The sequence below is a fragment of the Eucalyptus grandis genome, chromosome 11 (assembly GCF_016545825.1).
Source record: "Eucalyptus grandis isolate ANBG69807.140 chromosome 11, ASM1654582v1, whole genome shotgun sequence".
NCBI lineage: Eukaryota > Viridiplantae > Streptophyta > Magnoliopsida > Myrtales > Myrtaceae > Eucalyptus > Eucalyptus grandis.
This window is the reverse complement of record NC_052622.1, coordinates 35,066,387-35,083,262: the sequence shown is the minus strand read 5'-3', so window position 1 is coordinate 35,083,262 and position 16,876 is coordinate 35,066,387. Positions and strand designations below refer to the sequence as shown.

The window sequence follows — 16,876 nt, the reverse complement described above, 5'->3', positions numbered from 1 at the left end:
TTTCCCGAGCTATGTGGAGGGAAAATTATGTGCATCAATAAATATTTTAGAAATTAATCCATATTGAGTTTCTAGTGGCCCAATGAGATTTGCTCCAATAGTCATTTTTCCTACATGAGAAGGGGAGTTGGGGGTTCAAATCATCACATTCTAAGGAAGAATTTGGTGTGGACGATTTAGTTTTAAATATGAGTTTCGACTCTTACATCTTGTAAGGAGGTAGAACAAAAGTTTGAAATTAAATATTAAAGTGGGCGTATAGGAAAACAGACAAAAAAAAAATCTAATTCAACGGGACAATTTAACTTTCTCATATTCACTTTATAGGTCTTGCTCTGTTAGGGTTTTCTTCCTAATTTCTCCTTCACTTTTGCTTCTTATTCTGCATTTTACTTAAATAAATTCATGAGACACTTGGCTTATCATGATCATCTTAGTCAATCGAGGAATTTCTGGAAAAATATCCAACTCGAACTAATATTTTACAAGGAAGATCCAAATATAAAAGGCAGTAATTCATTCAATTCGATGGTTCTAAGACGCATACATAAATAAACTCGTGGCGTTGATGAAAGCGAAAATCCATGTGACCATTGACGTATCACCTGGTGCCTAATAAATCTTGGCGATTAGATGTCACTTTTTAAATTCTGAGCTGTTCCACCAAAGAGTTTGTCCTTGGAGTTGGAGGCTGTGCAAGGAGGCATATAGGAAGGAGGTGGCCTCATGCTTGTCTCTTCCGTATCCCCATTTTTCACGATAAGAACGGAACTCATTCCCCAACTCATATGTCGGTCTATATGACAATGCCAATACCATACACCTGCCACATCCCAAGTTACAAACATTAGTGGTTGAATTCTCTTTCAAACACAAAATGGTCTTTTGGTCCAAGTAGTGAGAATGAATTTCGATATTTTGTGTTTCTTGCGTATTTTCTTGTTTTTTTTTTCCCATCAAGGGGACAAAATAATTACAATTTGACCTATGGAGAAAAACCGCTCGATTAAAGTCTCAATTTTTGTAGTTAATTTGAGAATCGGGGATTAGACGTTAAATTACGCAGACAAATAAAGAAAACAGGATGAAATATACCTGGATTATCTGCCCTGAATCTGATTGCAAGCCATCCTCTTTTAGGAACTCCGAACGTATTGACTTTAGGCGGGTCGACCAAGTTGTACACTAGAGGATCGGTCTCATTGTCGAAATTTCCTAACCCTAGCCCAACGACGTAAAAGCTATATCCATGAGTATGCATTGGATGGTATGCTGACGCGCCCACCAGATTAGTCCCTTGAAAAACAATCTCTACAGTTTCATTGTAATTCAAAACCTTTACGGCTGTCCCTGCATTAGCCATCACAAGGCTGCTCGACAGATCATCTCCTGTGAAATTATACATAAGCGGGGGAAAATCGGGAAAATCTGCGGTGTATATTCCACTGATGTTCCTGTAATAAGCTTGCAATACATCGACGGATGGGTCCACCCAACTTATGTTATTTACGGCTGTGGCATCTTTGTAATCACCGAAATAACAGGAGTCATCTGGGCACGACACGTCGTTCATGGAAGCTGTGATGAACATCCTCGTGGTCACGTTGTGAGGGACGTCTACGGGATGTTCTTCGGTTCCTAGACTTCTCAGTTGTTGATTGAAACTAGCAGCGGCACTGTAGTTATGATAAACCGGCAGGGTATCATTTGGATAACTCGGTGGCGATGTCAGACTGTAATTCCCACTATACTGGATGATAGCGGTAGCAACAAGGTGTGGAAATTCGTCGTAAATCATATCTTCGCTTGAAAATCTTTGAGCTGCCATGTAATACCTTCCGGGAGATTGATTTGCGGACACTAATATGTCCATCGTCTGTCCAGGTTCAATCATTAGATATGAAAAGACTACTGGTTTTGTGTATGCTCCATCCATTCCAACCAGGGTCATGTTATGATCGGCGATGGAGACGAACATATCTGAACTGACCCCCGCGTTGACTATACGGAAGAGATAGGTCTTGCCATAATCAACAAAAAAGTGATGCGTTGTTTCTGTAAAGTTAATAGCATGAAAGAACAATCTATCAGAACATTGTGCATGGCAAAACATGCAATATATGGAAAAACCATTATGTCTTCGGTTTGCATTCCTATCCTCATCTGATAATGTCCAAACAAAGAGGGAAAAAAATGAAGAAGATGGTTGAGAGTATAGGATGTACCATTCGAGCATTGAACAAAATCTCCAAATTGTCCATTGATCATGTAGCCAGCTGCATGAGGTTCTTCAGGACTGCCTCCAGACAATTCCATCTCCAGGGCTTCATTCAGAGAATTTCCTTCCTTATACCAAGAACCTGCAAATGATGAAGGGAAAACGGAAAATTAAATTATGGTAACATTTGCTTTTATCATTCGAACGCAAATGTATATTACACGGTAGAGCATAGTCGTCTAATAATTTTTTAAAACTTCTACGTAAGTTTATTATTTTCCTCCTCTTCTCTTGGGCAAGAAAGATGGATCCATTGGAGAAAGTCTGACCATTAAACCCCAATCTCCAGATGAAACAGTGACAAAATATCAATATTCAAGTAAGGGAATTTGATCTTCGCTATAATCAAAACTTTTGTAATGATTTCAAAGACATCACAACACTTGATCATCGTTTACTTTACATGCATTTAGGGAAAGGAATTCTTTTATGTTTTGGGTGAGTAGTTTCCCAAATGGATTGAAAAACACAGTTAAGCGAAGGATTGGTAGCCAAAAAATTGAGTCATTGAGATTGACTAAGATGGACAAATTTTTAGTATTACATGGTCAACAGAAATCTATGTTTATATATATATATTCTATGACTTCTAATCAACTTCATATCCCTAGCCTCTAGTTTTATGTCAAAAAGAGTCCCATAAGAAATCTTTAGACCATACCAAGCACGACTATATGTTCCCCGTCTGGTGTGGCGAATGGGAAACTTGATCCTTCTTGTGGTAGAACGACAATAGCACCATGCACGGTAGACCTTGTCCACTCACTGTGGGCATGCCACCAAACAGTTCCTTCTTCTTCAGTTAAATTCACTTCATAAGTGAAATCTGTTCCTGGTGGAATAGCGCACTGAGTAATATATTCTGGACCATCTGACCATGGATTGCGTGGTTGCTTCACCCCATGCCTACAAGCCAGCGAATTTCATCACATTAATAAACCCCACGTGCTAGACAATTTGTGATTTCATTCAATAAATAATGTTCAATGTCTTTCTAGAATATTATTTGATTTTGAGATTTTTCTTTTTGTCGTTTAACTCTTGCACGTACATTAATCAATCTTGTTTCAACTAAGTGAAACTCGGAAAATAGAGCTCAATAAAATGTGCTAATGAGCACCACCACAGATAATTAGAGGTACTTGAGCATATGTAACTTGCTAATGGGGTTATATCTTAGTATAATTTGAGATACAATTTCACTTCGTTTAGGTTATGACTATCACGTCACAAGATAACAATAAGAGAACAATAAAAGATTATAATAAGATGGACAGAAGGAATTACCAGTGAAGAGTGACCCCGTAGAGTCCTTGATTATGAACCTTCACGTAGACAAGATCGCCCTTCTGAACGCGAATGGTTGGCCCAGGAAGACTGTCATTCACCACTAAAATTGTCTTCGTTGTGCAATTCCTCGTTACATTAATTTCTCTCAGCTGCAAGGATAAAAATTAATTTTAAGTAGATTTATTACTAAAAATTTGCACCATCCATTAAAAAAAATGACAAGATAAGGTACTATATCTCAACGATTTTGTCGGTGTATGTACAGGTCACCACACAATCAAATTTCTACTTGGAAGTCAGAACAATTATTGTGGACTATGTTTAGCTGAGACATTGGCTGGTCCCTCTATATGGTCCCCAAATTTAAGTTTTCTTAGATTTACGTCCAAATTTTCCCTAGTGGTGGTCCACGCCCAATAAAGGAAGGAAGAATAAAAATACTCGATCAGTCCGCCGATTCCCTCTTTGGTAACAAAAGTGGAGAAATGACGATGTCTGGTCACGCGGAGGCTCCGCAAAGTAAAGCACATATGAGCCCAATCTGCATGCCTTGTTCGATTGTGCGTCTAAACGAGCCCCATCTCATTTAATGGTGTGTGCGAGTTAGATTCATACACACCGAGTTCTCATCACTGCCTTATTTCACGTAAATGAAACTAAAAGGGGAAGGTCATATGGATGGACTCTCTCGTTTTTTGATCCGCATATTTCAGCCCGTGTCACATCCATTTTTCTTTTCTCTCGACATATAATCCTAAGCGCACAAAACAATTTTCACACATGGGGATAAGATAGATTTGAGAATAATTAATCGCTAAGATTCAAATGCATAATCATTGATTCCGTATCTTCTGGAAACTGATGGTTAATTATAATATTCTAGCAAAGGAAACATCGATTTAACTAACAAAACTTGAAACTTCACACGTAGAGCCGCAGATATCCACTTTGGTTTACTTACCACGAAGTCGTAGTAGTGGACATTTTTCGCTTGAGCTCCAAGGACAACACTTCCAAGAAAAAGAAAGATCGCAGCAAGGAAAATGTTCGACGCATCGGACGATGTTTTGGCCATGTTAATAGATCATTCAGCACTCTACTGGCTTTTCTTCTCTCTTTCTCTTTCGATTTACGGGTCTTGAGCTGGTATGGAACTCTCTTCCTTTATAAGAACGAGCGACGAAGGCTTATCGTTCGAGTTAGCGAACGGTCAACTCGTCGGTGCCAAGGAAAGGAATACCACAGATTAGTAGCGAAAGTCGGATGAGAATGAGGGTTGATTCGCACCATTGATTTTGAAAACGTGAACGATTATAAAAACGTGTACGTATACCACATATTTGAACAGACTTTCCGTGGATGAATTTGGTTCTTCCAATGTATCGCATGTAACCTCATCTTTGTATTATAAATATGTCATCACAGGGGATTTTTTTTTAAAAATAATTTTATGACGACACATTTATAACACAAAACTTACAAGAAAAGCATGTTGGAAGATATGCGGATTTTCCCGGATTACTCAATCGAAGATCTAATTTGATTATTGATTTGATTAGAAGATTACATGTACATTTATAACTAGGCAAAAGAATCATTTATTTCATTATTTGACTGTTTGTAATATCTACAAGAAGAATTGTACATTTACATTCATTGATTACATCTTTCCTTCAATCCCATCCTCTATCTCCATCTTCTTTCATTTCATCCTCTGCAGATCTCAATCTTCTTACAAAGCACACAAATTGTTGAAAAAAAATGACAATATAAGTCTAGAGTTGGTAAGTATGGAACTTAGGTGTCATTTGTTTTGCAAAAAATGTGACAGTTTTTGGAAAATGTTTTCCACCAAGTCATTTTCAATGTTTAGCTAAAACTTGAAAATGAACTGGAAAATATTTGTTGGGGTGATATGAAAAATTTGATTTGATTTGATTTTCTTAAATAGACATTTACCATTTGAGTATTAGTTATTTGCGCATGGGCAGCCGAGGATTGGATACAAGCATTAGAGTCTCTCATTAGGCCTTGATGGACCCTGACTAGGGCATTGGGGATCAAGTCATAGCACGACCTTTATGGACCTAGACCTAAGTGTTGGAGAACTAAGTTTGGGTATTGTAATTCCCCCTTGACCTTTGTGGACCTAAGCCCAGGTGCCACAGTTTCAAGCTCAACCTCAATGGACTCGAGCACAAGTTCTAAGAGCCTAGGTATGGGTACTCAAACCTAGGCTTGGCTGTGATTAGCCCTTGGCATGGGCACTGGGGATTTGGGCATCAACATTAGGGTCATGGGCTTGGCCTTGATGGACTTGAGCTCGAGCATTGGAGAACAAGTCCTAGACACTGGGGACTCGCAAACTAGTATTGGCGTTTTGTGTCTAAGCATAAAGTTGCGGGACAAATAGTAATACCGAATCAAATTTTGGAAAACGACATTTGATTTTTTAAATAGGAAATCATTTTTTTGAATTTAAACATAGATTTTCTATTAATTAGAAAAATATTTTCACTAACTTAGTTTTTAAGAGAACCAAATGTTAGAAAAAGAGAAAATGTTTTGCAAAAAAATATTTTTCGTGAAATAAATAAAGTCTTACAATTTTAAAAAAAAAAAAAACACCACTGGACATGCCTCCAAGAGGGATAAAGAACGAGGAGTGTAATTAGTAAAGCGACGAATTTTAGTCTGGTATTGGGCCCACCTCACGCAGGCTCGTCCATTGATCAAGTTTACTTCCTAAACATTGTTCGTGTAGTGCATATTTATCGATTCGCTTGTTAACAAAAAGCGTGAGCTTTGCATGTGGAGAAGCAGATATCTATTCACACCTAAATTTTTTGTCCAGAAGTCACTGTCTATTTGGCATTTGATTGCTTGAAGCTTCGACTTCATGCCTCTTCCTTGTCATTTCGAAAAACTTTAGAAAATTTCGACCAACCAGGCATGCCTAATAGAGATGTTGGGCCTTATTCGATCTAGGGCAAATCTTACAGACGGGCTATAGGGAAAACAAACAAAAAGCTTGTTCTCTGGTTGTAGCTCGAGCACACAGTGATCTAATTTCCACAAAAGAAGTATTTTAGATTGCATCAAAATATATTTGTGCGAGTAAAAGGTGTCGAGTAAAATAATATTTGGAAAATAACTTCTTCAATCTAAACGATAAAGAAAAAACGAACTCTTGAAATTTGTCACAACCAAATTTTGGGTATATCACCTAGGATTAAGCTAATGGACTACTAAGTCCGACTTAACTCGAGCTCTTCTAAGCTCATATCAATTCGTGACTTAAGTTCAAATATTTAGCATGCAAAAGTGAGTTATCACTAATCAGTTTATAGTAGGTCGATTTGATATATAAATAAAATAATGAGATAATTATTTTACTTCTACGAACTAGAGACTTTGGGTATAGGGATACTAGACTTTTCTAATGCCCTTTCGGTACCTTTCTCTTCTTATTTCCGAAAAAATATTTTGCAGACAGCTTGAATTAATTTTAATTCACTTCCTTAACATGTGAGGTGATCGTATGGGTGCACAAACCACTAATTTAATAATAAAACAATAAATAAATTGCATGACTTATCTCGTAGTAACGAAAACATATGCATTATTAGAGTATAATTCATATTAACAGTCATATATATGATTTCTAATTAACACGCAACCACTCAATTTATGTTTTCATTTATTTAATGAGAATTTAATTCATATGTAATGCAATGTTACTAATCTAACATTAAGTGATATGACATAGTAGTATAGACATGAGTAAAGTAACTTTAAAGAAATGCAATAATTAAATGTGCAATCTAAATTAACCTAATGACTTAATTCTAATGACAGACAATTTTTAACTAAATGGACCTAGTAACAATAATTAAATGACGTGCATTTCATGAATATAATTCTATATGACGTGCACATGACATTTTTTATTTTCTTAAAAAGCATACAATCTATCTAAACTTAAAATTAAACATACAATTTTATCATAATATGCAATAACGTGCAAATAATACCGTAATTCTAATTTATTTATTTTCTTTTCCTTTCTATGAAATTTGAAATTAAAATTGCCACATAATTTAACGTGCAACTTAAAAAAAAAAAAAAAAATCTAACATCCTAGATGAATGCATTTTTTAGATTTTTTATTTTTTAAAAATTCTAAATAAAATCCCTATATTTCTAAATATGCAAGAACATAATCTTAACTCAAATATTTTTTTTTAATTTTTTTTTCTTTTATGATAATAAAATTGATTCAAACAACATAACGGTAAATTAAATAAGATAAGATTGATATCCATAAATTGATGAACCATATCTAGCGTATGCGCAAAATCGAGTTAGCCAATTTTTAAACAAAATCATGAATCAAATTGAATTGGCAATTTTTCCAAACGATTATGAGTTGAATATATGGCGTGAAAATTGAACTGTCAATTCTTATTCTTAATTTAAGAGACTAATTCATGTCGGAAATCTCAATCTTACGTCAAGGAATATTTCAAGTAAAGAAATAAAAAATAATTAAAATAAAATAATTAAAAATAAAATAAAAACTACCTAATTTTGAATTTTCCAAAATCCGGCTAAATCAACGGCTCGACGTGGCCCGGCTTGGCTTGACAAGGCCTACTATGGTGGTGGGTCACCAAGGGCTCCAGTGAGGGTGATGGGCAAGGTCGCCGGAGCTCCGGTGAGGACCCGCGGCGGGCGGAGGCGGCAGCAGCAACGACCAGCGGGCAAAGGGGGCGGAGCAGCTCGGCAAAGGCTGGCTACGTGCGTCACTCGGAGAGGGGGGTCGACAGCTGACTCAAGCGGGCTGGCGGCGCTGCAGCAGAGTGCGGAGGCGCGGCGGAGCAGAGGCGGGGGCGCGGCAGCCGCTCGGGATCTGCTGGCGTCGGGGACAGCCGCGTCAGGTGTCGCGGCGAGAAGAACGGAGGCGCTGCAGCGGCGATGGTGGATGCGGGGCGGATCCTCGGGCTTCAGGCGTCTCGGTGGCGATCGGCTCGGATGAGCTGCTGCAGGGCTGTGCTCGAGGAAGTGCAGGAGCGTTAGTGCCAAGTCGGAGACGGAGCAGAGACTCCGGCAGAGGACGCGGGAACAGCGACGGCGGGGCGGAGCTTCGGACGGTTGCAGGGCGGTACGGCGAGCGGCGGCTCCTGGTGTCGGATTGCAGCAGTGGCGACGCGCGGACGCGCGGTGACTTGGGGTCGCGTTCCGGCACGGCAAATCTGGGCAGAGGCGCCGTCGCGACTTCAGGGGCGCGGAGCAGCGGTGGCCGGCAGAGCGGCAGCGGCGGGACGGCAGCCGACTCAGGGGAACGGCGGTGACGCGAGGAGACCGGCGGTAGCAGGGGAACTTGTGAGGAAGATGAACAGTATTCTTTTTGGTTTTGTTTTTTTACTCTCTTTTCTCTCTCTTCTGCTGGCCTGTCCCCTCACCCTGCTGCTGTCTTCTTTTGCCGACCTTTTCTTTTTCACTTTTCCTTGACTTTCGACTTTTTTGTTTTTTTTGTTGTTTTTTCCTTCGAACGAAGAGAAGACCCCCCCCCTTCCCCCTTCTTTCCTTCACCGTACACGGCTCCTTTTATAGGTAAAAAAAAATATGACCTTCATGAAATATTTAATCTCTTTTTTAATATACGAAGATCGCTTATAACTTTTCGAACGTAATATTCCTTTTGTTTTTCCACGTCTCTTTCAAAATTTCTTTTGCAAAATATTTTTCATCAATTTTATCACCTATAGTTAAAGATAAGATTGCAATACGATTTTCTTAAATTCCAAATTTTATGAAGATAAGCTCGTAATCTACCTTCAATAATATTAAAAAATCAATCGTAATATCATATCAAATCTCAATTTCTCATAAGATAATTAAAAAAAAAACGAGCCTAGGCTAATTCCTACTTGTCAATTTAAAGTTCAGAAATACCAATTCAAACTCATCTATCACCAGCTCAATGTAAATACAATAATAATAAATAAAATGCACCTAAAATTATATACTATGCATTCTAATATTTTTTTCAAGGATAAACTTAATCCTTAATTTTTATGCAATAAATAAATAACCGAGTCACCAAAATTTAAGTATTAACAAAATTAAAATGCTGGAAATCAAATGAAAGTAGAGCTAAGTGCGACTTAAGGAAATTGAAATAACGGTGCCCACAACAAAAGGAAACTTGAACTGCGAGCAGTGAATTTAAAGGAAATTAAAAAGGAAAACACTTGAAAGAAGAAACGGGAACAAACTTCATTGGAACTGAAATTAACGGGAACTTACAAATATTGTGATGCTCAAAAGGAAACAATGGAACGGAACACTACATTAACATCCACAATGTACATTATAAACTAAAAGCTTAACCCTAAAGCGAAATTAAACTAAAAGACATTGCTTTTGAACTATAAACTTTAGAGGAAAATTTGACAGTGGATTGGTTGGGTTGGGTTGTGTAAAATTGTTCTAGTTCTTCTCGGGAAGTGAAGTGATTGCCTACAAAAATAGGTCTGGTTCCTAGTTCTAGTGGAAATAGTTATTTTTCCTGATTCCAAATTTTTGGATTTGGTAATGTCCGGGTAAGTTCTAGATTCTAGATGTTGAACCTACTCACCCATCCACCTGTGAACTCATTAGAGCCTATTTTATGAAGTTGAACGAAGATGATTTATTTTTGTTAAACGAGCTTAATTTCCTCATTACCTTATATTTCTGTTTGTTTTGTATCGATATTTTACTTGAGTCATTTTATAGCTCATACTATTTTTACTGTAGTTGCTATTTATCTTGATTCTTTTTTAAAAATGAAGAAAAAATAAGAAAAAGAAAACCAATTCCGGGGTCGATTCCTAGACAGAACCAATTCTACCTTTTTTTTTTTTTTTCTCTTTGGTCTCTCTTGCCTACTCTACACTCACTCGCGGACTTGTGTCCTACCTTGCGGGCGTGGGAGTCGCAACCCACTCTCGAAACTTACGCGTCCTCTGCTACCCCCATCCCCCGAGAAGATGGGGATTTGAACCTCACCTCCCCTTCCAAGTTGGAAGGGTGGCCACTGGGGCGAACCCCCAGTGGTTGAACCAATTCTACCTTGAACCGATCACTTTTTGCATAACTTAAGCGCATCTTCTCTCTTTGTGCTCGTTCCTTTTAAACTCTAGACACTTCCTTAGACGACACTTGGGTTGCACGTGCAGTCTCAGTTGCATCGCTTCAACTTCTCCATGGTTTTTCTCTGCTTTGTAACATCAACTGCCATCATGGGTTTTGCCATAACTGTTCTTTCGCGGATCGTCCCATGGCTATAACCGTTCCCACTCTTGGTTTTAATAAATGGAATGGTTTTCATCTTTATTAACTTCATTGAAATAGCCAGTATTGCTCACAAGATCGTCAGCGAGTTGTACAACTCCCAGATTGAAGTCAGTTTGGATAATCTCTATATTGAAATCTATCGCTTGGTCTGCCCCTCGAGCTACTCTCTAGTCCTCGACGTTACTAAAGACTCTTTACCTAAGGTATCTGGATCATTATAGAAGAATGATATCTTTACCTGGAGAGATTGTCAAAAGGGAGCCCAAGTCCAAGCTTGTTAATATGTTTAGTCAAACCTACCACTCAAAGACTTAAATCAATGCGTTGTGGGCCAACTATAATATTAACTACTTAGTCTCACACCAACTGTTCAATGCCCAAATTCAATCTTTTACCAAACATTGGAACAAATTAGGGCTCATCAATCTACCATCAGCTTTGATACTATTTGTTGGGAGAACGTAGTAGAAGCTCGATAAAAATTGGGGGCCCATCAATCTAAGCCAATGAGTTATGGGTCAATTATGAGATATTAAATATTTTATACAATATCAATTATTTGATGTGGGATTTCTAACATAACTCGTTCATGTATTTAAACATTGGCCATTAAAAATCACTACCAACACATTGATTATGTTGGAAGGAATTTTCACTCGTATTTGGCAGCTTGATCATGCTCTTGACTCAAGTTCAGGCAAATGATGGATGGCATTACTAACTCTGCAAGTTTTAACAGGTATCCTGTTGGGGAAAGGCTAGGGTGTGATCACGTCATGCCGTGCGCAACCGGAATAATCAACCATGAAATGCAAAATTGGGACACATGAGATTTTACGTGGAAAGCCCCAACTGCAGAAAAACTACGGAGCAAGCTCACCAAAAACTTCTGCTATGTAAAATGGGATTACAATAGGTCTTCTCTTGTTTCGTCAGAGGAGAAAGCATATCATCAACATAAACTATCTTAAATTATAGCAACACCGTAGTACTCTTCCCACAAGGTGGATTACTATAACAAAGAGAAAAATGTCGAAATACACCGACGGAAGAGGCTTGTCAATGATTGATGCCAATTAACACATGACTCACTGCCAAGAATAACATGGGAACTTCTAAAGTATATTGGGGGAAAAGTGCCAAAAAGTCATAAACCTTTTATTTTTGTGCCGATTTTAAACCTTTTTTTAGTGCCGATTTAGTCATAAACCTGTCAATTTAGTCAATCCGGCCAATTTTGGCTGGATTTTGTTGACTAGACATTGGTCGGCTGATGTGACCTGATCGGCACTAATGTGGACAACTTTTAATAATTTTTAATTTTTAATTTTTTTAATTTTTTTCTTCTCCTCTTCTCCCTCCAACCGGTCGCTAGACCTCGGCGACCGGCCTAAGGCGATGGCTAGTGAGGTTGAGGTCGACCTCGCCGACCACCTCGCTAGTGGCTGCGAGGGCGGCCTTGTGCCGGGCGGCGGGTTGGCCTAGCGACGAGGCGACCCTCAAGGCACCGGACGGTGAGGGCGAGCCCCGCGGCTCGGCGCGAGGAGGCGGCCTTAAGGCGGCCTTGCGTTGAGCTGGCGGGGCTCGCCCTCACGCCCGAGCCTCGAGGGCAGCCTTGCGCTAGGTGGGCAAGGCTCATCTTCGCTGAATCTGGCGAGGTCGACCTCAACCTTGCTGGCCGTCGTCTCTGGCTAGTCGTCGAGGTCCGGTGATCGGCTGAAGGAAGAAAATGAGAAGAAAAAAAAAAAAGAAAAAGAATGAAAAATATCAAAATATTATTAAAAGTTGTCCATGTTAACACCAATCAAGCCATGTCAGTTGGCTGGCGTCCAAGTTAGCAAAATCCAGCCAAAATTGGCCGAAAAGAACTAAATTAAAAAGATTTAGGACTAAATCGGTAGCAAAAAAATGTTTAGGACTAAATCGGCACAAAAATAAAATATTTATGACTTTTTTGACACTTTTCCCGATATACCAGTGTACCATACCTCCACTTTTTTTTTTTTACTATTTTACAATTTGGTTACGACAAAAAGTTGTAACATCCCCATAAATCAATTTTACAATGTGGTACGCAATTTTTATATTTAATTACGATGATCCATTATAATGTCGTATGGTACACTTGAGATACCGTAGAAGTGCCCCAAACAACATAAATACTAGAATCCAAGGAAAAAGTCGAGATTAAACTCGTTATTAATCTCAAGTCGCCGATCTTTCTTCTCTACCCTTACGGTTCCCTCTCACTCACTCACTTTTCCACTGTTAGTTTTTCAGCTTGCTCAAGCAAACGATAGAAGTAAGGCTTCATTCGCATAGAGGAGCGAGTAAATAATACAATATAATCGTTATACCATAAACGATGCTTTTACTTTCTATCTGTTGATTTATCTCCTTTTTTCATATTTCCCACACATTTAACTATTCTATCTTGTTTCTATTGTCCATGCCGGTTAAAAGAGAACAAATAGGATCCGACACGAGAGAACTTCTAAAATACAATGTGATACCGTGCCCTTAAATATCGAGCCGTTTGGATTGACAGGAGAAATCTCGGGCATCCCATGTAGGACTTCCACAAAAGGCAAATAGGCGGTGCCCTATCTTGGCCAACCCAAGACTGACCCCGTTGCGGACAGGGAGGGCCAAGCGAATCAGTAAAATTAGTTGGAAGGATGGAAAATGAAATCAAACATTGGATTTACGTGATTTGATCCAAATTTCGAAACTTACATTCATGAGAAAAGCAGTATGGAATTCTACTATAGAAGTAAGTGATATAATAGAGTTACAATCACTTGAATACTCAACACACTTTCGCAATTTTTCAGCCCTCAATTACACCTAATAAATCACATAGTATTTAGCCCCTCACTATTTCCGGTGAAATCTCACTTAAGAAATTAGACAATTTCTACTAACAAGAATCTAATTGGCTAAACCACTCGAGTGTAATTACAACAAGTAAATCCTCATGAGAAGGACTCTCCACACACTCCTCTGTGTAGTCTCAGAGTTCTGTCGTCTCTCAGCCACCAAGGACTTGGCGCAATTGTTGTCGAACATCTCCACTCTCTTTTATGATGCAGAAGAGAGTCTTGATCATTGAATGCAAGAACTGTCTTGCTTTGTGCGGCTGAAGCAAAGAAGTCTTCAAGAGTTAAATGAAAAGGACAAAAGAAGCCCACACCTTTTTTTCTTTGGGTTAATATTATGGAAAACTCCAAATTAATATACTTTTGACGAATTTACTGTAATTTAGTACAATTTGACAAATTTATCTTTTGTCAGAAATTCATTTGTCAAATTGTTAAGTTAGATGACACGTGACATTTAACTGGTGTACCAGTTCGGAATTTTACTCTTCATTTGTTACAGTTTTATTAATTTTGTGGTATTAATCCAATTTAACAAATGGATGTACCGGTTTGGGGTTTTTGGAAGTCAAAAAATTAATTTGAGATAAATTTGTCACATGTATATCGATTTGAGTTTTTTGGGGTTATTTGGGATTAATTTATTACAGATATATTAGTTTAGCATTTTTCGTGATTGAAAAATTAATTTCGAATAAATTTATTATAAGTATATTAATTTGAAATTTTTGTGATATTAATTATTTTTCTTTGATTCTCTTCTTGGTTGAAGTCGACAATGATGACTAATGATAAACCATCTCTTTTCTCCTCTCTTCAGAGGACAAAATAAAACAGCTGCTCTTACCCAAAAAAAAAAAAATCAAAACAGCTGCTCATTTTGTTCTTTCTTCCTGCCCATTCCCATGGCCTTTGACAAAGAAGATGAAAGGTAAGGGAACACGTTTAATGCAAAATAGAAAGAGACAAACAAAGCCCATATTCCTCTCTTTTCTTCAATTTCTCTTGCACCTGACATGTCAGATCTTCCATGTGTGACGACATGAAAGTCTTCTTGCGCCCTTCATTTAATAAGGAGCGTAAGAGCCCCACAGAGAAGTGTCGAATGCCATTCATTTCTTTTATGTGCAGCGGCCACAGGAAGAAAAATCAAACACGTCCGCTTGCTGATTTCTTCATCTTTCGAGCGGCACGTGCGAAGAAATTGATTCATGAACAAAGTCAAAAGACGTTAGCCAAAGTTACTCGATTTAACTTGAACCGTGTTTGTTTGATGAGTTCAAATTCAGGATATATTTTAACATACTTGTAACCACCTCTATGAGGAGTCGAGAAATTCATTCACTAGAATCATGGATTGATTATTACTGCAAGTGGATCTAAGGGAGAGCACGGTGTGGTTTGGTGCGGTTTGGAAAAAATGAGGTGGCATAAATATAGTTCGAAGAAAAGTGAAACCAAACCAAATCATTTGTAGTTAGGAAAGTTTGAAATCAAACCAAATCGTTTTTCCTTCTTTCATTTTCTGTAATTTCGTGAGCTTGAACTCACTTAACTAACTTAAAAGGAGTAATAATTTCTGAAAAGAACCAAAGTCTACACTAACAATAATTCATAGATTCACAAAAAATGAAAATCAAACCTACTTCAAATAGGCTACTTTATGAATGAATTGTAAAAATAAATTTTAAAAAAATCAATAGATTATACAATTAGTTTCACGGTTCAAATTGAATTTAATCATTTCAAAAAAGATGAAACCAAACCAAACTGCAAAAAGCGAATTGTTTGTGAACCATTTTTGCCCCCTAAAAAGGTACTCTTGAACCAAACCAAATCACCAAAAAAGGTTTGGTTTAATGACAATATGGACCATTTGGAATTATAGACCATAGAAGCATCATAAGTTTTCTATAGAAGTTTCATCTATTAATCACGAAAGCACACCCAAAATTTCCACAGTTAGAACTTAGGACATATATAATCGAGTAAAAGAAATTTAAGCACCTAATTTGGAATCCATTGTTCTTGATTCGAAACAATTACAATTCAAAGGTTAAGTGATTTTTCTCTATTGTTTTCTGTATCACTAGTTTAATGAGATTACCACTCACCTTTTGAATTCGATAAAAGCTCCTTATGTGAGGATATTTGTGTATTAAGATTAGAGGAGGGGAATTAAGCACTATTTATAGAGTTTTTAGATAGGTGCTCTCATCATGGGTTACGTTCAACTCGACCCACACTAGCCAGCCCTATATTAGATAAATTAGGAAACCTTATATTTCACTTTATTAGACCAATCTTGTAAAATGGTAAATTAAAATATTAATTAATATTAGCCACATTAGAAAAATTCTTACATTCTCCCACTCGGGCTATATTAATTAAAAATGTACTGTGTGTGCGCACCTTTATATTGATTTAGAAATAATTCTTAATAGTCAATCCGATTCCATAAAATCTTAAATATCGAATTATGGCAGTAATTATATGTATACACACAGCCTTTCATGGTCACGAGTGCTTTTAGTTCTACCGATATAAATTTAATATGATAGTGTGACAAATTGATAATATCTCATAAAGGGTAATACCTTATGTGCCTTCCCCTTTGTTAGTTAACATTCCATTTCCTTAAGTGTCATAAAACTTGATGTATCTTTATGGTTCCAATGAACCTACATATGTCATTTCTTTATGTGTAACAAGACATATACTTAAAGCTAGTAACTGGATGCCCTTAGCTTTTATTTAAAGTTTACACAATACTTTGAGATTTTCAACAATTCAATAACAATGCATTCGGAAATACTTTAATCAATGCAAAAGAGTTAATACGTATTAAAATGTTATTAAATGTAACAAACACATATATAAATTATGGCTTATGGCCAAGCGCAGGCTTCCCACACAGGTGCTATTATTGTCTCATGGCAAGATAAATAGTAGTGCTTGTGCCTTCTGCAATGAGGTGCCCAATTCTATTGACCACTTGTTTTTTGGTTGTCGTGTTACAATGGGGATTGCTTTTTTTTTTGGGCGGCCAAATGCAATTTTCCTTGGCGTAACAGGCCATGGGAGG

The 16,876-nt window shown here is 37.7% G+C and overlaps 2 protein-coding genes across 2 annotated transcripts; one reads left to right on the top strand and one right to left on the bottom strand.

Moving 5' to 3' along the window:
• Positions 1-431: 431 nt before the first annotated feature.
• Positions 432-4,701, bottom strand: LOC104414198 (putative laccase-9). Its single transcript, XM_010025237.3, has 6 exons — positions 4,530-4,701; positions 3,566-3,717; positions 2,940-3,184; positions 2,226-2,360; positions 1,096-2,055; positions 432-823 (listed from the first exon to the last, which is right to left on the bottom strand). Exons 1-6 carry the CDS (start codon positions 4,641-4,643, stop codon positions 630-632), a joined length of 1,800 nt encoding a protein of 599 aa, XP_010023539.2. The 5' UTR covers positions 4,644-4,701; the 3' UTR covers positions 432-629.
• Positions 4,702-8,261: 3,560 nt separating this feature from the next.
• LOC104417041 lies at positions 8,262-8,922 on the top strand. Its single transcript, XM_039305297.1, has 2 exons — positions 8,262-8,508; positions 8,579-8,922. The coding sequence occupies exons 1-2, from the start codon at positions 8,262-8,264 to the stop codon at positions 8,920-8,922; spliced, it is 591 nt and encodes a 196-aa protein (XP_039161231.1).
• Positions 8,923-16,876: the final 7,954 nt, after the last annotated feature.

Bases quoted from the DNA above. Each gene is read 5' to 3' on its own strand.
- LOC104414198 (XM_010025237.3), bottom strand. From the start codon at position 4,643: ATGGCCAAAACATCGTCCGATGCGTCGAACATTTTCCTTGCTGCGATC. The intron at 3,718-4,529 runs GTAAGTAAACCA...TTATCCTTGCAG, and splicing joins TCCACTACTACGACTTCGTG to CTGAGAGAAATTAATGTAAC. The intron at 2,056-2,225 runs GTACATCCTATA...TTAACTTTACAG, and splicing joins TTTTGTTCAATGCTCGAATG to AAACAACGCATCACTTTTTT.
- LOC104417041 (XM_039305297.1), top strand. From the start codon at position 8,262: ATGGGCAAGGTCGCCGGAGCTCCGGTGAGGACCCGCGGCGGGCGGAGG. The intron at 8,509-8,578 runs GTGTCGCGGCGA...CTCGGGCTTCAG, and splicing joins GTCGGGGACAGCCGCGTCAG to GCGTCTCGGTGGCGATCGGC.